Source organism: Chaetodon trifascialis, chromosome 2 (assembly GCF_039877785.1).
Source record: "Chaetodon trifascialis isolate fChaTrf1 chromosome 2, fChaTrf1.hap1, whole genome shotgun sequence".
Lineage (NCBI taxonomy): Eukaryota > Metazoa > Chordata > Actinopteri > Chaetodontiformes > Chaetodontidae > Chaetodon > Chaetodon trifascialis.
This window is the reverse complement of record NC_092057.1, coordinates 14,717,944-14,739,746: the sequence shown is the minus strand read 5'-3', so window position 1 is coordinate 14,739,746 and position 21,803 is coordinate 14,717,944. Positions and strand designations below refer to the sequence as shown.

At 44.6% G+C, this 21,803-nt stretch overlaps 1 protein-coding gene across 1 annotated transcript in view; it reads right to left on the bottom strand.

The window, feature by feature from the left end:
* zcchc7 (zinc finger, CCHC domain containing 7) overlaps positions 1-21,803 on the bottom strand; it is a 50,817-nt gene that overhangs the window by 15,956 nt on the left and 13,058 nt on the right. Inside the window, exons 4-7 of the mRNA XM_070990403.1 lie at positions 6,502-6,551; positions 6,055-6,183; positions 5,782-5,952; positions 3,039-3,074 (exon numbers count right to left, since the gene is read on the bottom strand). Coding sequence (XP_070846504.1) covers positions 3,039-3,074; positions 5,782-5,952; positions 6,055-6,183; positions 6,502-6,551 — 386 coding nt within the window. The remainder of the gene's footprint in view (positions 1-3,038; positions 3,075-5,781; positions 5,953-6,054; positions 6,184-6,501; positions 6,552-21,803) is intronic.

Genomic DNA, 21,803 nt, shown 5'->3' with positions numbered 1-21,803 from the left:
TACACACAAGCAATTGCATCCCCACTGACATATGGCCCATGTGACTGTCACACAGTTTTCTACTCTTTGACATGTTTCTGCACATGCATCCACGCACGCACATACACACACACAAGGTTGGCACATGTGCCAAAAAAATAGTCAAACATTCCTCTCTCTCACTCTTGGCACTTCCTTAATCTTCTGAGATGTTTTTTTCCGCCATGGTTCACGTATCTGCTACAGGGCGCGGTCAATACCAATCACGACTGACTTATTGATTTTGAGTGATCGTGTGACACCTTTGCCTTCATGCCGTTTCTTTCTGGTGGCTTTTCTGGAACATCCACGTGCTAAACTACAAATGATCCGGTTCTCGTGAGGGACACATTGCTCAAATCGCTGTCAGTGTTTGCTTGACTCTGAGTGACAATGACGGTCATCGCTCAGGAGCCTGATGTCATCAGTGTTCAGAGTTTGGGTTGATAAATGCAGCCTATGCCCACTAATGCAAAACCTCCACAATTCGACACTTTCTTTTTTCTTGTTTTGTGTAAGTGGACCACTTTCTTTAAAGTGAATAACTAGAAACTCTCCCACGAAGGAGCACCACACAACAGTTTGGGCACCTACCAGAAATTTGAGCTCTCAGGTTGTTTACTTTTACCAAGGTCTCTGGCCTTAATTAGCTTGTTAGCGCTATGGCTTGTTCGCAATCATTGTTAGGGAAGGCCAAGTGATGCTAATTTCAAAGCTTTAGAAAAATTCTGCCTCCTCAAACCCTGTCCCAGCAATCAGCAGCCATGGGCTCCTCTGAGCAGCTGCCTAGCACCCTGAAAGCTAAGATAATTGATGCCCATGATGGTAGAAGGGTAGAAGAAGATAGCGAAGCATTTTCAGGTAGCTTTTTCCTCAGTTTGTAATATAACTAAGAAATGGCAGTTAAGTGTGGACCAAGAAAACTTTGAAAGTGAACTGCCTGTAGGATTTTTAGAAAGGCAAAAGAAATTCAGACTCTGGAGAGGTGGTGCACTGTTCTACCGTGCAGCTACGCCTGCTCATAATCTTGCTTCGATTAATAAAGAAATGTGTCATCTAACTTAATGCTGTTGGGAAATTACGTCATCTTTTACTCGCTTAGCTATTCACAGTGACAGAAATTTTGACCAGGGGTACCCAAACTTTTGCATGCCACTGTGTGTGTGTGTGTGTGTGTGTGTGTGTGTGTGTGTGTGTGTTTCTATTATATAATTCTATTCTGATGAGGCAAGTTCTGCATGAAAAAGATTTAAGAAGTGTCACTGGCTGTAAGTGGGGCAGGGTGAGTGTGCTGCTGGCTTAGTCAACCCCACCACCACCACCTTGTTCTTTTACATTTCTCTGCCTTTAATTGGGACTCTGAGCAGAACTCCTGCGTCCACTGGGATTTCACTAATTTTGACTCAGGTTAAACTGATAGGACACTGCATACTTAAGGCAAGAACTATTTTTACTGTAGTATTAGGGTGAACTTCACAGTATGTAAAATGTATGTGCATCATTTGTCATGCATGTGTAATGGGAATTTCACATAAAAGCTGAGGTGACACGGGGACAAGTCTGTCACCTTCCTTTGCTTTAGCTCGTTTAGATTGTCGAGATATGTTCAGTTATGACCTGTGCAGTGTTCTGCGTACCTGCACATCATCAACCAACTCCTCCTGTCCAATCAGTGGCCCCTGATTGTCCTCCTCCCTCCCTCACTCTCCCAGCAGACACACCACTTCTATTTGCCATTTAGTTTAATGATTTTCTTAATAAAGACAATGTCTAAGACCTAATCTTGTTTCTTCCATCATATTCCCGTCCGCCTGAGTCGGAGTTGTAACATGTTTTTGGTTGCTCCTCTCAGTTGTGGCAGCTTTCTGCTTTGTAAGTTGCCTGCCTGTCCCCTTTGTTTTTTGTTCGAATCCCGCTGTGGGCGCCGGTGGCGTGTCCTCCACCATGTCTTCAGTGCCCGCTGCTCGAGGAAAGAGGCCTTTCTGTGTGGAGTTTGCATGCTCCCCCTGTGCTCACCGGGGCTTTCCTCCTTAAAAAAACCCCACGAAAAACATACAAGAAGATCACCACCTGCCCAATAGTGACGAACAGAAACTGGGTCTCCGGGCGCCGGTCGGATGGCATCCCACCGCTCCTGGTCTGCCGCGGAGGAAGGACGACCAGGATGGGATGAAGGCAGAGGACAAGTTTCACCAATTTGCATGTCGTGTGTGTGCATGTGTGACAAATAAAGGGGACTGTCCCTCCAATTCTTCTTCTTCTTCTTCTTCTTCTTCAAGTTGTCTTTGTGCGTCACCTTTGCATTGTAGCTAGATTTCCCTTCATATTGTGTGCTTCTTGGGACAATTTTGTGACTAAGTTGATGAGTTCAAGGAAACATATTTGTGTGCTTCTTTTGGTGTAAAGCGCTTTGATAACATCAGTTTTTGTGTAGCAGTGTAGTGTTTCACTGTGTAGGATGCACTGGCACTGGTGAGGTATGAGATGAGTGGTTTTTTTTATCTTGAATGAAATTTCTGCCGACATGTTTGTTCTTGAATCGAGAAGCTTTTAAGGTTCTGTATCCAGAGTCTGTGAACTTCTGAAGCTGGCATGTGTCGAGGGCTTTTTGGCTGAACCTTGTGTTTTAAGGCTAAGTTGCTGACAGCTGTCTCTAGTTATGACACTGAAATCACTAGCAGTGATAGGTGACCTAAAGAGAAGCTCTTGGTTGAAAAACGTTTACTTCCTGGTAAGGCAGGTGAAGAACTCCTGAAGAGGCATCACCTGTTACAACCTCTCTTTTGTTTTGTTTTTGTCCTTTCAGCAGAGCTCAGATTATGAAGATAGAAAGAAGAAAAAGCAAGTGTTTGACCCTTCATTGTTGGGTACGACACAGTCTTTATGTACTACATCCCCATCTAGCACTCACATGTTGGCTTGTCCCAAGCTCAAGTCCACTGATGAAACCCTAAAGACGTGTAGCTCAGATGAAAGTGTGGAGTTTGCTGACAGAGTTGGTTTTGTGAAAAGACACTCACCGTGATGTGATACTGTCTCCAGATCTCTGGACAAGCCTGAGGACAGAAAACAAAAACAGTTGATATGGTCATCAAATACACACGTTCATTTATGGAGCACATAAAAGCAATAAAGTAGATTAAAATCAGCGGAAGAGCAAAGACACGGTAAGGAAGAAACATTTAAACAGACTGACTAACAGACAGGAAAGGACTGAGAAAGGGCGAAAAGGAAACTGAAAAACACACCATGGTCTCATTTGTTTGCCTGCCAGACTCCTTAAGTCTCTGCCTCCATGTCTCTGAACCTTTACCACCCTGACTTCTCAGCCTGTTACTTTCCATCCATGAGTCTCTCTGCAGTCAGTCAGTCAGTCAGTCAGTCAGTCAGTCACTCAAACAGTCAGTAAGTCAGCCAGTCAGCTGTTCTGTCCCGGTGTGGCTAAAGCATTATCACCGGGGCTTCGCCACGCTGTTCCTTAAGCGTTCCGACATCCTCTCCCAACCGCCGCCACTTCCCACTGGGAAATTGAAAATGCCGCAGTCGCCGCGGGCAACAAGATTTATCTACTTACACACCTACTGAGTGAGAGAGACGGAGAGAGAGCGAGAGAGAAGGAGAGGGAGGTCTAAGCCTGCTCTGAGAAGAAGGCAATGTTGGAGTTTTCTCTTGCACACACTAAACAAAATCTTACACAAATTTGCATGATATGCAAATTCTTGTCGCATTAAAAAAAATTTAAAAAAGAAAGTATGTTGCCTTAAGTGCTTGTTCAAATCCTGACCTTTGGAGCAGCCTGTGAAGAACGCTTGGCTCTTCATCTGGCTTAATCTCAGCTGTTTGGATTTGAATAGAGAGACGGGCGAATATGAATTTTGATAGCTGTATCCTCCTCAACCTCTCATCTCGCTTTCTTCTCTTCAACAACCTCCCACTGCTACCACACCCACACACCCGCTCCCTCCCGTTTGCTCGCTCCCTCCAGACCGCCGGGGTAGTGTGTTGTTGTCGAGGGCGACAGGCGAGGCGAGCGACACACTCGCGCTCCGTCAACCGTCTGTCTTTAATGAGAGACACAGAAAGGCCCAAGGGACAGAGACCTGACTCTCTTTCTCTCTCAAACACACACACACACACTAACACGTACAGTATAATTTGAGTGAGGGGGAAAAAAGTTACACGTTCCAAGAAAAGGCTAATTACAATCCACACAACTTCACACCTTTGTTTGCTGTTGAAAACAATATGCAAAAGAGAGAAGGAGAAGAGGACGCGAGGATCTGGAGGAAGAATGGACAAAAGAGAGCGAAGGCGAGAAAGAGAGGAAAAAAACGTACGGTGTGTGTCCTGGTCTCCCCTCTCCCTCTGGTGTTCACCTGGTTACTCATCCATTACACAGAGCGCAGTACATGACTGACTGGCGGAGAGGGTGGGGGGAGCGAGAGAGCGAGCATGCGAGGTGGGGGAGACACAGGCAGGCTCTTACATGCACACAGGGTTTTCCATTCTGTGGCATTAGTGTAAATGGGTAAGGTAATGAACGTTGCGGTAGGATAATTGTCATTGATGGTCATTAGATTCACCCTTCACTGCCAACGTTTGTAAACATGCACGCACGCGCATGCACCCGCACCCGCCCCCACACCCGTTAGGTTTTCATAACTTTTGTGGACATTACATAGACTTACATTCATTTCCTGGAGACTTACCTGAATAATAACTATAGCCACTACCTGCCTAACCCTGACCCTGACCCTGACCCTGACCCTTACCCCTACCCTAACCTTAAGACAAGTCTTCACCCTAAAATCTAATGATTGACATTATGGGGACCTGCATTTTGTCCTCATAAGTAAGGCGAGTACCCACAATGTGAGTGTGTAGACAGATTTATGTCCCACCCCCACCACACACACACACACACACACACACACACACACACACACACACACACACGAGTACACAGCTGGAATACGCAGCATGGCAGAGACATAACTAAGCTGTAATTGCTGAAGTGTATCAATTAATGTGAACAGCAGCGTGTGCTGACCTCTGGTCACTCATTATTATGGAGAGAGAAAGTGGGGGAGAAGGGGGGGAGAAAGGGGGAGGGAAAGAGGGGGGTGACAGGGAGGAAATAAAAGTTGGGTACACGCAGTATACTTCTTTGTGTTTACAGTAAGTATCAATTAATAAAAACACATTATCTGTGTGCTTGCTCACATAGTAGCATGAAATTCATTGAATTCAAAGCTGTCTTATTCCTGCAATACTTCATTCCCTTCATTTTACTTAATACAGTATGTCTTAATATACTGATTTGGTATTAGCATTCATTTATATTCAGGTCCTGTGGTAAGCTGTGTTTCCATGGTTTCCTATGCATTTCAATCAAATGTGCTGAACTGCAGTACACATGTGTAACTGCATGACACAGCACAGGTGATGCTGTCTGGTCCTACTATAATGATATGTGAACAAACGCTTTTGTGTACTTTTGGTATCCAGTTGTTCTACATGGTTTGAGCTTCTTCTTTACTTCCAATAATGGGAAATCTTAATGCTAAAGCACATCTTACACAATGGATACAACAATATGCTCCCAGACTTTGTGACCACAGTTTGGGGGGGGGCTCTCTGCTGTCTCAACATGACAGTGCACAAACCAAGATCCAGTTTGGGTTTCAGGAATTTGACTGGTCTGCACAGAAACTTCTTCTCTTAGTTGAATTCAAACCTAATAAATCAGAATGCTATACTCACGTCAAAGAAGTGGCCCGTCATGTTGCAGCGATGGCAGCGTTTGTGCCAGTACACTCTCTCGCTGCAGGCCTCGTAGACATGCCCGGGCAGGCCGCAGTTGTTGCAGTGCTTATTCGGACACTGTCTGGCTTGATGGCCTTGGGTGCCACAGAGGAAGCAGGTCAACAACTTCTGCACACGCAAGCACACACACACACAGACACAGTTAGTAGTTTTATGTACTCATAAGTGTGTGTAAGATGTACCAGCTACTGTGCACAGAGTGGAACTGACTTTGGGCTCAGGGCAGTTCTTGGAGAGATGTCCGTTCCTGTTGCAGTTTCTACACTGGACGTTCTTTCTGGTGTAGTATCTGTTCGACACACGCTGCACCGCTCCCTTGTCTTTGTTACAGATCTGAGCCTGAAACACACACAGTTAATGAATCATTTACATCATGTTGGCAGTGGACTAACTACCCAGAAAATACAAGAATTCAATTTTAGCGAAAATCTGAGGAATAATGTTTAATTTTCCAACCCACTGTGACTGACACGTGAGACAAGACTGTACATCATCCTCTAATGACAGCAAAATACTTTTGTTCTCATGCTCATATACTCTCCCCTTTCCAGCTGCTTTTAAGAAAATCATCAGTCATTTAAACTATTTTCTAAAAACCCTCCAAAGAATGGCTGCATGTCAGGATACAGTATATTACATACTATGATTGCGACTTACCTGCATGTCTTTGTCAGACACCAACCAGCTGCCATCTTCTTCTTCAATATCTGACAGGAGAGAAAAAAAGGCATTTCAAAACACTGCAAAAGATCATTTTATTGCAAAACTTTAGGATTTTATTTTCAAGTATATACTCAGTCATTCCTTTTTTTGTGCATTTTTGCTTCAGTAAAATGGGAACACTTTAAAATGACAGATTAGAGTCGAGGTGAGGGTGAAGGTCTGCATAAAGGTGCTTTTTGCTTTAACCCTTTTCTTTTCTTACTCAAACAATAAGACAAGAATTGCAAACAGGATTCAAGAAGGACCAGAACTGATAAATTCTAGACAATATCCAACCCTATTAAGAACTCTAAACCCTGTGGAATAAGTTTAGCTTCCTGTAAGAGAAGGACACACACATACACACACTGAAACTGACACAGTGGCAGCCCAGCACATCTGTATGAGAGTGGCACTAACAGCGCCCTGAGGGAGACCACTGTATTCTCCTCAGGCCCACAGAACTGTAACTGACATCCAGAAATTGTAACGTACTCTCACACTCACACACACACACACACACACACACACACACACACACACACACACACACACACACACACACACACACACACACACACACACACACACACACACACACACACACACACACACACACACACACACACACGTGTACTCAGCATAAATTATGTGCTGATAGCTACGACCCACAGAGGCTCACACGCTTTCACAAACATACAGACACACCCACGCATCGACCCCCACGATTAGCTGGTTGACAGTCTTTAGCCTTTAGACAAACACACAGCCTTGAGCCATAATCAAATATTACAGCCTCCTTTCCACCTCTCTCTCGCTCTCTCTCTCCTTCTTTCTTACTCTGACTCTCTCTATCCGGCCATTTATCACAATTCTGCTCAGCCCTCCTTGCTCTTCTTTCTCTCACTCTCTGTCTCTCTCTCCCCCCTTGTTTTCTACCTCTCTTTCCCCCCTCTCCTCCCGGGGTGTGCGGCTGCAGAGGGAGGTTATCACCTCTCTCCCCTGTCAAACAAATTAAAATGGCTGCTGTTTGGATGGGGCTTCTTTCCGCTGCGACCTTCACCTCCAAAAACACACACGCAAACACGCATGCACAGACATACGCATACATGCAAGAAACTCAACGTCGTTGTCGTCATCACAGCAAACGCTTGCGAATCCAATTTAGAGTATTTCACATCATTCGAGCTTCCTCTCTGTATTGATCACTTTGGGCGAATGATAACCTTTAAACACCCTTTAGATGGTGCTCGAGCTTTGACTTTTTCACAGCTCTGAAACATGTATTTTTTGGAGTTTCATACCAGTGGCTATACACCACGCACAAGCACACAAAATGTACAATATATCCTGTTTTTAATGACAGGCTTCTCATTTCTGAAGGGGAAACTGATCCTAATATAGCATTTACGTCAAGATTTTAGACTTTGACAGCATAGCAACGCTGGTCCATTAACACTGAATTAGCACGCAACTATGTTGGACTCATCATGTGAAGTTATTTTAAGGTGGATTTTTCCTTTAAGATTCGTGTCAGTTTGAGAAGCAGTCACATTTTCTTCCGGTTCACAATAAACAAAGGGTGGCTTTGACAAATTCAGGAGTCCAGTACTTTGTTGAAAACTGAACTGCAAAGCAATGTGTGGTGACTGAGCTAAAAATAAAACAAGCTACAAGACAGTAAAACGTTGGATTTAAAGAAATGTTTGCAGAAAACATAGAATACCCTCACACACTCTTAAAGAGGGGCAACACAGGAGCATCATCAAACAGTAAAAGCATTTAGCTGGTCTGCTGCAGTTTAGGGATATACTGTCGATTAATCTGCAGATGACTTTCTGATTAAATGATTCACTGTCTTGTCTATATATGTCAAAATAATGAAAAACGTTTAACACAGTTTTACAGACGACAAGGAGACATCTTAAAATGTCTTGTTTTGTCTTTTTGTCTTTTTGATCAACAGACAAAAACTCACAGATTTTCAGTCTACAATGATATGAAACAGAGAGAAAACAGCAGTATTTCAGTATGTTATACTGTTAAAAGGGGGCTTGGTTAGTTTTGTTTATCCCACCTAGCTTCCATCGTAGAGGTTGCAAATCTTCCCCACCCAGGTACACATGCTAAATAATTTTTATGATTTATTTAAAATACATTTGATTCAACTGCACTGTCTACTAGAAACATGCTGTGTATCCACACATGTGTTGTTTCTCACTGTCACACTGGAGTAAGAGTTATTCTAGCATAGTTCGTTTGGGTTAGTTCAGTAAAGGGAAGTGAGCGGGGCGGGCGGCAGGGGGGCAGGGGGGCCCGGCAGCGCTCACCTACTGTGAACAGACTGGGGGGCCTCTGTGTGACAAGTGTGTGTTTGTGTGTGCGTCCGTGCATGCGTAGTCGGCGTTACACAACATCCAGCACCCAGTCAATGGGCAGCTTGAAAAAAGGCAAGGGTGAAAGGTGTGTGTAGAAGTGCATCTGAGCGTGCGTGTGAGTAGGCGTTAGTGACTCAACGAAAGTCATTCCCAAAGCGTCTCCCGGGGGGACTCCCCAAATAAAGAGCAGGAAGCTTTCCCTTAATCTAAGGGCCCCCCATCTCACCAACACACACACGGATAAAGGGTGAAGCTCTTTGTCACGGCCGAGGAATCAAACACATGGGTGGGGGGGGGGTGGGGGTGCTGGAAGAGAGGGTGGTGGTGGGGGGTTGCCGGTACACTGGGTGAAAATATGCTAATCAACCTTGAGGCCCTGTTCAAAACCAAACCATCAGAGCCGCTTGCTTCATCGTGGCCCAACCGATCCGAAGGAGTCTGGAGCTGAATAAGCAGATGGCTGCGGCTACACCGAGCAGCTGAACGGACTCGAGAGAGGCCTCCGCCATGTTGCCTGCAACTGTTCAATTTCAAGCGATCTAATGGCGAAGCTTTTCTTAAAGCTGTCTTAAAAGTCCTGAAAAGAGAAATGTAGGGGTCTGAACGAGGGCCTCGGGGACTTGATGCTTTTCGGCATGTATTTAAACAATCAGCGTGGAGAAATTTGAGAAAACGGCAAGTTCTGCAGGTTCCACTGATTTTTATTCTCCGGGACGCGCTCGTACATTATCACATCACTCCGTCGTCAGGGGAAATTCGACACAATGGCATGGAAGAGGGGGAGACAGAGAAACAGAGGGAGGGAAGGATCAGGGGAGAGAAGGCGACAGATGCTACCTGTCTGTCTCATAGGTACCCTGATTACTAGAAGATGAGGAGGAGAGGGGAGGAGGCTGCGTGCCAGTTCATCAGAGCCGGCAGAACAGAACAAAACACAGAAAAAGTGCGTGTGTGTGTGAGGTGTGTGTGTGTGTGTGTGTGTGAGGTGTGAGGGGGAGCTTGTATGTGTGTGTGAATGCTCTGAATCTGTCCCTTCTACCAGTGAGAACAGAACAGAAGTGTACGTGTGGCTAATGAACCATGAACACCCGGCCCTCCTGGGGTGACACACACACACACACACACACACACACACACACACACACACACACACACACACACACACACACACACACACACACAGGAAAGGAATATAGGGGGGCCACGAGCAACATCCTCCTCACGGGACGAGGTCCAGGCAGGATGGTTTAAGTCTGATAACCCAAGGACGAGGCTGAGAATGGCAAAACACACACTCAAGTCTTCAATGTGGAAGTCTCTCCTGAGAACCACCCTCAACTGTGACCATTGACCAATTCCCTTCTACGTGTGTTTGTGCGTGTCATCTACAAGCTGCTCCCCCCCTCTGCCCTGCAACATCAAAGCCCTGGACTGGCCTGCCTTGCCTCTATCCCTCTTTCCCTGTCCCGACACTTAAACAGGCATCCCAAGCCTGTCAGCCCATTGTATCACACTGTTGCCCAGGCCCATTAACACACCAGCCAGCATGCACGCACACACATACACTCACAGAAAATGGGACTGAAAAAGAGGCCTTGCCCCCCAATGAAAGTTATGTTTGATACTGAAGCGACAGGGCCGGATTAGCAACACTATACATGACAATGGTGAGGGTGGGCGGGAGTGTGCAGGCTGTGTGTGAGTGTGAGTGTGAGTGAGTGTGTGTGTGTGTGTGTGTGTGTGTGTGTGTGTGTGTGTGTGTGTGTGTGTGTGTGTGTGTGTGTGTGTGTGTGTGTGCGCGCGCACGAGAAAAAAAGTGCTTCCTTTGTGACATCACCCTTGCCCTACAGCCTTGCCCTCTGCGAGGTTAAACACACCAAAAAGGTTGGCTAAGGCAGACACACACACGCACACAAACCCGTAGCTTTCCTGCACTCTTTTGTGTGAGTCTGGCTGAGGGTGTAAAACAAAATAGCAAAAAGAGCAGGAGAACAAGTGAGATGAACAAGAGGAGGAGGAGAGAGAGAGAGAGAGAGAGAGAGAGAGAGAGAGAGAGAGAGAGAGAGAGAGAGAGAGGAGGGGGGAACGCTGGCCATAGAGCACATTACAACACGACAAAAGAGAAGCTGGCTGAATGTCAAGCCCACCGGACAGCAAGGAGCAAACAGGTAGAGGAGGACTAAGTGTTTGTGGGAATAATGGTGGGAGGAGTGGAGAAAATCAGGCAGAGAAGACAAAATGATATACGGCACAAGTAGAAGACAGACTCTGTGTGTGTGTGTGTGTGTGTGTGTGTGTGTGTGTGTGTGTGTGTGTGTGTGTGTGTGTGTGTGTGTGTCATGCAGGAAATAGATCAATAGCTGTACAGGGCTTATTATAGATTAAAGCTGCAGATTTCATTTGGCTTCATTTCATGCTCTTTCTTCGCCCATTTCTACTGATCTCTCTGTTAGACAGACAGACGGTGAGAGAGAAAGAGAGCCCAAACGCACAGGATCAACTAAAACACATTTCCAGTCAACAGGCGTTCTCAGAGCCTGGAGAGAAGGGCTTGACGATCGTCGCATTAACTGTTGCAGGCAACTTACCTCTAACTACGAGCAAAGCAGTCCTACATTAACATTTTCTGCCAAAGTTCAAAAAGATTTGTTTCAATTGAGCGGAGAGATTTCGGCCTGCTGTCACCTCACTGGCTTGAAGTGGGTAACATATGAATCTGAAACAGATGACAGTCGGTGCGTTTTTTACTTACGCTGCAAGGCAACTGTCAATCAAGTCCCATGAGTTTATGAGTGTTAATAAGACCAAACCTTTAAATTTTGATTATTGAATATTTAGTCAGAGGGGCACTGATTGTGAAACTGTGTGAAACTGAGAAGAGAAGAGAAGAAACCTGAGCCATACCGGCATATTGACCCAGTACTGACAAACCTAACTCTCACTCCTGATCCAAACCTATATTCTTACTTTATTTCACCCATTGCTAACATTAACTCGCCAAGCTAATGCAACACATTAGCTAACCTGTCTCTTCCTCTGTTGCCACTTGGTATCACATATGTCCTTATAGCACATGGCAGGCAAGGATGCACAAAATGTTAGTTTTTAGTTTATTTTATTTGACTTTTCATGTTTGTGGGCAGGCTCTCTGGAAAACAGCCCGGATTAACTTTTCCTGAACATAACCTTCACACAACAGACTGGTATATATCTTAAAGACGATCTTTAAAAGGAGATCCGAACAGATGTTTTGTGATCAGTGATTCCACACATATTTTGCAGCTTGCTAAAAAGGCAAAATGCAAGCAGATGCCATCACCCTGGTTCCTGTTGAATCTGCCTTGTGTTCGGCCATCACATATTTCACCGCAGCCCGTCTCTGATTATCCATCCCCCCGGCGTGACAAGCCGAGCCTTCACCCCCTGCCAGCCCTGTGCCACGTCCTCCCATCCTCCTCGCCCCCTTCCACACCATGTTGGCAGCCAGGGCAGGGCAGGTGGCCAAACCTGTCAGTCAAAGCACCGTCGCCACGCGGCAATACCACAGACACCAATTACCACACAGCAGGGGCGCGGCCTGGCAACCGCATGGCAACCACATGGTCCAATCAGGGTACACAACAACAGGGACCAGGGAAGGCCAAGAAAAGCGAGTGAGTCTGTTTGTGCGTGTGTGTGTACGGCGGAACCATGTTCAAGTTATCCAAAACCGAGCCCATGCATGTGTGCCGGTTTGACAGGTAGTCATTGTGTCGTTTTAATATCCGTTAGCTGTCTATCGAGTGGAGATGTTCAATTCAAAAACAAAAATTATCTCCTATGTATCTGTGGATAATCACTGGCTCTTATTAAACACACAGCCCTGACTCATGACCAGTTCTGCTGGTCTCACCAATCACGAATCTGCGTTTCGAAAAGGAGATGAATTGAAATTTGACTTGTTCATGCTTGGACAGTTTGTTCCTCCCACACATTACAGGACAGTGAAAATGGGTACAAGGTCACACTTTTGATTCCAGTTTTTTCAACATGGATGCTCTATAATGAAGTGTGTCTCCAGCTAACGTGGAGTAACATCTTGTGATTTTTCCCTAATGCCAACCTCACTCTAAAAATGACACATGTAAACACGTGTAAAACATAAATAAGACAGCCTTTGATAATTTGCTAATCCTTTTCGTCATCTAACAACGACAATATATTTTATGTTTGACCTCTTCAACATTGATTTTTGTAAATATCTGCTTATTCTGAATTTGATACAGCAACACATTTCAAACTAGTTGGTTCAGGAGCAGCTAAAGACTGGGAACGCTCCAAAAACACCTGTTTGGAACATTCTACAGGTAAACAGGTTCATTGGTAGCAGGTGATAGCATCATGATTGGGTGTGAAAGGGGCATCCTGGAAAGGCTCAGTCATCCACAAGCAAGGATGGAGGGAGGTTCACCACTTTGTGAACACATGATTATATAAAGGATGTTATTACATGAGCTCAGGAACACTTCGTAAAACCGTTGTCAGTAAACACAGGCTGCTCATAATGTTTGCATTTTGTTTTAATTGACATTTTACACGATGTCCCAACTTCTTGGAAACGGGGGTTGGATGAGGAATGACAGTCTTACTGTCATATCAAATGATGACAGATAACTGTTTTAAACCAGGAATTAACCTGGAGGTGACAGAAACTGACCTGGGGCTGTGAAATCATGGCTTTTTGGTCATTTACATAATACAGCGTCATCGTTTAAAAGGAACAAGAGAAGCTTTCAATCAGCGCATGAAACTGCCAAAACCAATTGGTTTGAACGACCGTCTTTTGTGGAGATAAGATACAGCTATATTGTCTTTTTAATTCTCAAAAAAAACCCAACAACTTTTTAAATGTATATAATCCAAGACAACTTAATTTACAGCAGAACTGAAACAATCATTTGATTGATAAATTACTTGAATGGCATTCGGCAAATTCTGAATCTGAATCATTTACATCAAACATTACTTTAATTGGGATTCTGAAGTGTGAGGATTTGCTGGTTTTCTTTGTCGTGTGTGATAGTAAACTGTTTGATAGATTTGAAGTGATCTGATTAGATCACCTTGAGCTCAAGAAAAAGTTAATATTCTTCACAATTTTTTGACAATCCGTCAGTCAAACAACAATGAAAATAGTCTTTTGTTGCATCCTTAGTTTTAAGTTGAACACTTCCACAGAATAGTTTCCACAGTTTGCCACATAAGAAATAAATGATTATATAGCTGAATTACGTCAAACATATTTTCAGTTCAATGTGCATATTTGCAGGGAAGATCACTCTGGAGCTTCACCTGAATGCGGTACGAAGGCAGAGCAGCGTACTAGTCAACAAGTGTTTGTATTTTTTTGTGTTTGCTAAAGTTGTACTGGTGTTTGGGAGCACATAAAATATCGCTGATAAAACTGACCAAACTATTCAGGGAGCCCCTTTTGTCTTCTGCGGCAGAACCCACTAACACACCAGCACACAGCGTCTGTAAGGGGCAAATATATTTTAATAAAACCAGTGAGTTGCAACCTCAATTTCATTTTGATGAATTTCCTCCTGCGGGAGTGAGTCAGGCAGTGGGCGGGAGGGCGAAAAGGCGGGAGAGCGGGAGAGGGAAGTGGGGTGATGGGGGCTGGGAGGCAGATAGAATTTTCATGATTGTTATTTTTGTTATTATACAGCGAGAGAAAGGGGGGAGAGGGGGGAGGGGGTAGATAAACTGCGTTGGTTAATCTGAGGCATTTTGCGGAGCGCTCCATTATCGGGCAGGTTGGGCACGTCGAGGGGGTTATTTTTCCGAGGGATCTTTGGCCCTGGTAATTAAGCTCCATTCAGCAGGCCCTGTTCCCCAAATTAAAAATTTGTCATTAAGTGGAATTTACCATAATGCCTTTTTATCTGCCGGCGCTTCAGCATGCCTGCATGCATGTGTCTCTGTGTGTGTGTGTGTGTGTGTGTGTGTGTGTGTGTGTGTGTGTGTGTGAGGAGAGTAGAAGTAAAGGAGGGGCAATCAGAGAGGGCAACCAATAAGGGGTTAGACTGTGGTCACACGCACATACAAACACACATGTGAATGCCCATGCATGCACACATACACATACATACACTCGCACACACACGCACGCGCGCACACACGCACACGCACACGCACACACACACACACACACACACACACACACACACACACACACACACACACACAGGGAAGGGCAAATTGAAAAACTGAAATAATCCGGGACAGCAGAAAACGTTTGCATGAGCAAACATAACACACACACACACACACACACACACACACACACACACACACACACACACACACACACACACACACACATATACATATACATTCAGACACAGACACACGCACGCACGCACGCACCCTTCAATCCTTCAAATCCACAGCCTTTGGGGTAATTAAATAATGGTGCTTTAAAGTTTTAATTTAGATTTGGCTTTTTCCTTCCTCCTCCTACTGTATAAGGCACACACACACACACACACACACACACACACACACACACACACACACACACACACACACACACACACACACACACACACACACACACACACACAAACTCACAACAGTCACAGTAGGTTATAGACTTCATCCAGCGAGATAGCCCTCGATGGACAGGGTACGCTGGAGGAGAGAGCGAATGATTGAAGAGCAGAATCTCTGTCTCCACAGGCTTTATAAAACAATAAATTATTAGTCTTTAATTAGAGCAGCCCCTCTGTGGGACATGGGACAGACAAAGAACAATAGAGGATTAGAAGAGGAGCTCCTAATATGGCTCTTTTATCGCTTCATTCAAATACAGTTTATAAATGCATCCAGCTGTCTTTTCAGCCCGCAAAGTTAGAAGTTGGTGGCAGATTTGGGAGAGAATGGGAACAAAACCTATTACTATTAACTAGAGCTGCAACTAAAAATTCTTTTGGTTATTAATTCATCTACAGGTTATGTCTTCAAATGATCTATTGTTAACAACATAAAATGCCTGACCATGAACCAAAGCGTTCCCAGTTCGAATCCAGCAGGGGATCTTTGTTGCATGCCATTTCCAGTCTCACTCCCCTCATTTCCTGTCATCTCTCTACTGTCGACTCTCTAAAAACAGGCAAAAGATACTACGATGATGACAATTTCCTGGCTTAGGTTAGTGGAGATGCAAGCAATGACTTAAAATAGCTTATTTTGTCACATCGTCAGTTAAAAAGCCCAAATGTATTGTTGTGAAATCAGCCAAAGAATCCAAAAATGTATCCTGCTTAGCAACTAAACGTTACATTTTTTACTTGATAAATTAATTCAAAGATTAAAAGGTTCTATAAATTTTTGTCATTTGGCATATAGATTCATCAATTCAAAGTTTTCATTATTAAGAGGGCAAAGAAGGAGCAGAAACAGGCCTGAGGGCTTGATCAATACAGCATAAAAGTCATAAAAATAACAAGACAGCAGCATTTTCTACTCTAGGAAACAGGTGCTGTGTGTGGAAAGTAGAAAAACTTGGCCTGAAATGTTGATTTTACATATCCAAGACACCAAAAAAATCACAATTAATCAGATGTTACTGGATGTCGATAACACAGTGACAGTGTCAGAGCTGCCCACATGCCAGATGTTGATACTAAAGGGGGCGGTGAGTAGGACCTCTGAAGTCATGTGATGGAGTTGAAACTATATAGTCATGGGTACACTGTGTCATTCAGCCTTCATTTCCATTTCTCTAAATGACTGAAGATGAATCATGATGTCATGTGAGTAGAGAGAAAACAGCAGCCATTGCTTCATCTGCGCTGAAAAACTTTGGCCACTGTCCAGATTCAGGAACATCCCCCGACTCAAGGAAAACACAAAATTCCCCACATGCCATCAGAGAGTGAAGGTGGGGAAATAAGGTCCTAGATGAACAGAGGGGGGTCTGAGGGCTGGAGGAAGAAGAGGAAGAGGAGAGGAGGAGGGTGGAAAGGAAGGAGGAGTAAAGGAGGTGGGGGGTGGACAGATGGCAGAGGTTATGCCTGGCTGAAGGGGGCAAGAAGGGAGGAGGCTGTTCTGGGTGTTCAGGGTGTGTGTGTGTGTGTGTGTGTGTGTGTGTGTGTGTGTGTGTGTGTGTGTGTGTAATCGAAACACCAGGTTTTACCCCCACTTCTCCACATGCAGAGCTCATCCTTAAGGAATCCCTCTATCTCCCCTCTAGGTCCTCGTTTATAGATGTCAAATGTGGATTAAATCCATCTAAATAAACGTCTGCCTTTTCCTTTAATATCAAATCCAGCTCTCGGCTCAGTTGACTCCATATTGGCTGGAGATTGTATTCAGTGATGAACAAAATAATTAGGTCTTCCTGCATCTGATTGACAGATAAAACCTGGTTAAGGTGAACTACAGATAGAGCCGAACAACAACATGCTGTCAAAATCTTTAAATGTGTGTGTGTGTGTCTCCAAAATGCACTGCAGGGAGGAATGGCAGAATGGCAGGGGGAGAGCAGAGAGAGATAGGGGGTCTTATTTACTGTCGTTTAATTTGCTCCCCTCTGCTCTGTCCATCCCTTGGTTTTTCTGACAGGTAATAAAAAGCGAGAGCTTTCCTGACAAGCCCATTTGAATTTGGATTGAATAATATAACTGTAGGGTTTCCCACATAACGCTCTGTCCAAGCGTGCAATGGTGCACAGACACCGGCGGACCCTCTGCCTGCGAGAGTGGGTTTTCTGCATGTGCGTGTGTGTGTGTGTCTATGGCGCTTATCACTGCACACATGCATGTACACACAGACAAACACACAGGTTCTTACGTCATGGTAGTTAATGCAACAACAATAATGAATTCCTGCAACTAGCCACCATGCCACTCCCATATGCCAATCTCCACGTCTCTGCCCGAACCTCTCCTCTTTTTCCTCACCCCCTTCTTCCCCCTCTCCTTTATTGCCTCTTGCTGCTTTTGCGCCTCTCCTCTACTGCCCAAGATCCTTTCATCCCAGCTCCTCTTCTTGCCTTACCTCATCCGCCACTCTCCCTCCCTCCCTCCCTCCCTTCCTCCCTCCCTCACCCTGCTCTCGGTAGCTGCTGAAATCCCATTCCCCGTGGGGCAGGCTAAATTGAATTGGCGTGTTTATATGAACAACAGGGCCGTTGCTTTAATATACCTTAGAGTTTATGCCTAATGCCTCCCTGCTAATACCGCTGGTGCTTGCCGCCCTCACTCGACACACATCGCTTTTATAGAAGTCATAAAAGAGACAGAATAGCGAGGGAGGAGGATGAAGCGATACTCTGGGACTGCGCTTGTGTTTGTAAGCAGGAGCGAGAGGAAGAGCTGAGAAGCCTGTTAATACATCTTAACAAGTTATCTGTTTTATCACACCCCTTTAAGATCATGCTACAGTACAAACCTGCACACACACACACACACACAGAGACACACAGACACACACACACACACACACACACACACACACACACACACACACACACACATACACAGACACACACACACCTCATCCCTCCACTGTGGAGTGTGCATGAAAAGAAAAGGGGAGAGACAGAAAGGGAGGAAGATTTTTTTTAGATTAGTGAGTAATGCTGAATAAATATCCGGAGATTTGGTTGAGGGAGTCAGTCATGCTCGTCGACTTGCAAACATCCTCCATTTTCTCTCCGTCTCCCCCCTTCTTTCTCCCTTTTCTTTCTCTCCCCTGTCCCCTTTCTCTTCTGGCCCTGTGTCAGCCTACAAAAGGCCCACAGTACAAAGGAGAGATACAGGCCTGAGACACTCAACCCAATTACTATTGATCAGTCTGCACTCAGAGGAGAAAAATGCGCTCACCTGCACGCACGCACACAGCCGTGCACACGCAAATCTGTTGAGATGCAGCGAGTCCTGTAAGGTCAGGGGCGGTTATTTGTTCGCAGCTGATTTTTAACACTAACCACTCAAGACTCTTTACAAAAAAAAAAAAGGAAAATCTTGTCAACACTTTTCCAGCCTGCAGTGAGCTGTAACAGCACAAGAGTTAAATTTTCATTATTTGTACGGTAAAAAGCAAAGCAGCTCCAAACTGCAGGAATGTTAATAAATGTACCGACGCTGTTACATCCACTTAGGTCTTGTTGTTACTGAGGGTCACACAGTTTAGCAGTTCAAAGAGTTCAAAGAATGGAGACAAAAAGACAGACAGACAGAAAAACATGAAGGCAAAACCAGGCAAGAATATGATGGGAAATTGGGTGCTACGAATGAAAAATTATTTCTGCATGCTATGGGAACATTAAACCATGACAGTATCATGACAATGAATTTAGATAATTTAGTGCCGATTCAGTTTTGATATTTAATTGTTCACATTGTTACTGCACATCTTTTATACTTAACAACAAACCCATCAGAATACCTACTTTTTCTCATGCACTTAAAATAAAACCTTTTCAGGTTTTCACCATATTTGGGACATTTTATATTCGATTGGTCATTAGAGCCTGAATCCTTGACTGAACAATAATCAACTACTCCAACAATCGAACTGTAACAATGTTTTTTATTTGCTGTTGCTGACATTAATATGCTTTAATCCCGTACTCACAGAAATTCAGAAACCTCCCTTTGATCAAACCTGCATTATCAGAAGGATTATTTCGACCAGTTGGTTGATTCAAATTAAATTAGAAATCTGCTTCTGACTGATTTTCACATTCGCTCCACTAACTTTGTCAAAATTCAAATTCAATTGTGGGAAGACTGTTTTTAAAGCTTTTTCAAACTAATGTGAAAGATGAAATTTTCAAGTGTGTGACTGCAGTATACCATGTATCACTGTGGAAGAGGACAGCCTGTGGACGCTAAGCTGAATCAGTATGTAAAGACTGCGTGGAACCCAAATGCTTTTCTATCTGAGGATCCCTGACCGAAACCTTTAAAAGTCTGCAAAGCCCTGCTTGTGGGTGTATACACACGCGTACACACACACACACACACACACACACACACACACAAAACAAGTCTCACATTAAGTGTGTGATGAACTCTGTGTTTTGTCTGGAAGCCGGCGCTGAAATATCAATGACTAAACTCCCCAACGAGCTGGTAACTATCTCCTCCGCTCTGATTTTATCCTCAATAATTAATTTTCTCTCCCAACGCTGACTTCGGCTTTATCGGTCGCTCGCCGCCAGAATCTCAGCATTCCATTTAACCATAATCCCTCGGATAAAGGAGCGGCCTAGGTGTGCTAATGCACAGGCATTCGCGTGCGCAGGAGCACGTGCACAAGCAAAGGCTGCATTCACAGACACATGATGTTAGAAACCAGGTACACAGATGTGCAAGGGCTGCCAGTCATACCGATGCTGGGCCATTTTCCCAACAAATACAACCCACCCCCCATAATGACCATTTATCACATTTAGACACATCAAGCTTCTCTGCTGGAAGTGTGAATATGCAGAATGTGGACACAGTGTTTACTGTCAGCTGTGTGACCTCTCAAACAGATCCCAGATACAAGATGGATTAGCACAGGAAAGCCTATAAGCACGAATCCTGACCCTGTGAGCCCGGCATAGCAACAGCCGCGTAACCAGGGCTTGGTCTTGTAGTATGGGAGGATGGTTGGGAATGGGAGTGGAGGAATAAAGAGATGGGATGGTTGGAGGGAGGGTGGGGTGAGGCTGAGGGGTTAGGGGAAGAAAGATGGAGCGTGGGTATGGGCACGGGCTGATGCTGAATTCGCGAGCCTCCCTTAGCCAGTGGTCACATAGAAATTTTCACGATAAATTAACTTGTGACTGCATGAAAATCTTTTCACTATTGATCCCACCAGTGCATTCTTTTCTGAATTATTCAGCTGTTTCAGACACAGGCTACACCTCAGCATGTATGTGTGAAGGCTGGGAGTGCGCTTCAGTCTTGTTTAGCGCTCGTTCTCAAAGGAGATGAGGCCGAGGAAGCAGCATCCAACAAGCATGACAGTATGCTGCCAGTCAAAATCTTCTGAACATCCAATATTATGGCATTTTCAGTTAGGCTTGAAGCATAAGCAACCACTGAAAGTATCCCTACATTTGAAAATGTGAGTAAAGAATAGGCTGAAAATGACGTAATGGCCTAAATCCCAATCAGTCTGATTCATCTAATTACTGATACAAGCACGATGTACATGTTTTCCTTCGATGAACTACCTTTTTCAGACGTGGAACAGTTCTTTCAGAGAAGAAATACTCGCATTTCTTCTGTTCAGAGCTGCCATTTTCTTCCCAGGACGAATGTTTCAGTCTGAAGCGTGTTCCATCTAAACACCTCAACTCTGGTATTTAAGGGCCTATTAACTGGCAAGCTCGCCAATCCTAATGGGACTCCTAATTAGCACTTCACTGAAGGCAGGTATGACGGAAAGGTCAACCAGTTAAGCTTACACATGTTGTAAACACATAGTGTTTAGTACATCAATATATCGCAGATGATCGCAGAACAGCACAAGACAGTGAGCAAAAGCAGGGTACAAGAAAAAGAGAAACAAAAGGCAAAGAAAGAAGAGAAAAGATGAAGGGCAAGTGAGTGAGAGAGAGAAAGAGAGGATGATGGAAGGGTTAGATTGACTGAAATATGGTGAGTGCCAGCTAGGCCAGACCAGGCCCAGCTGGTCTCTGTCTGACGAGTGCCTTAATTAAGAGACATGAGGAGAAGCCTTGGAATGGCCACATACACACTGCCAGGAGCCTCTGGAGAGGAAACTGCTAAACAGACACACTTGTGAGTCTGTGTGGTACACTGCCAAGAATTGCACACACACACACACACACACACACACACACACACACACACACACACGCACTCGCGC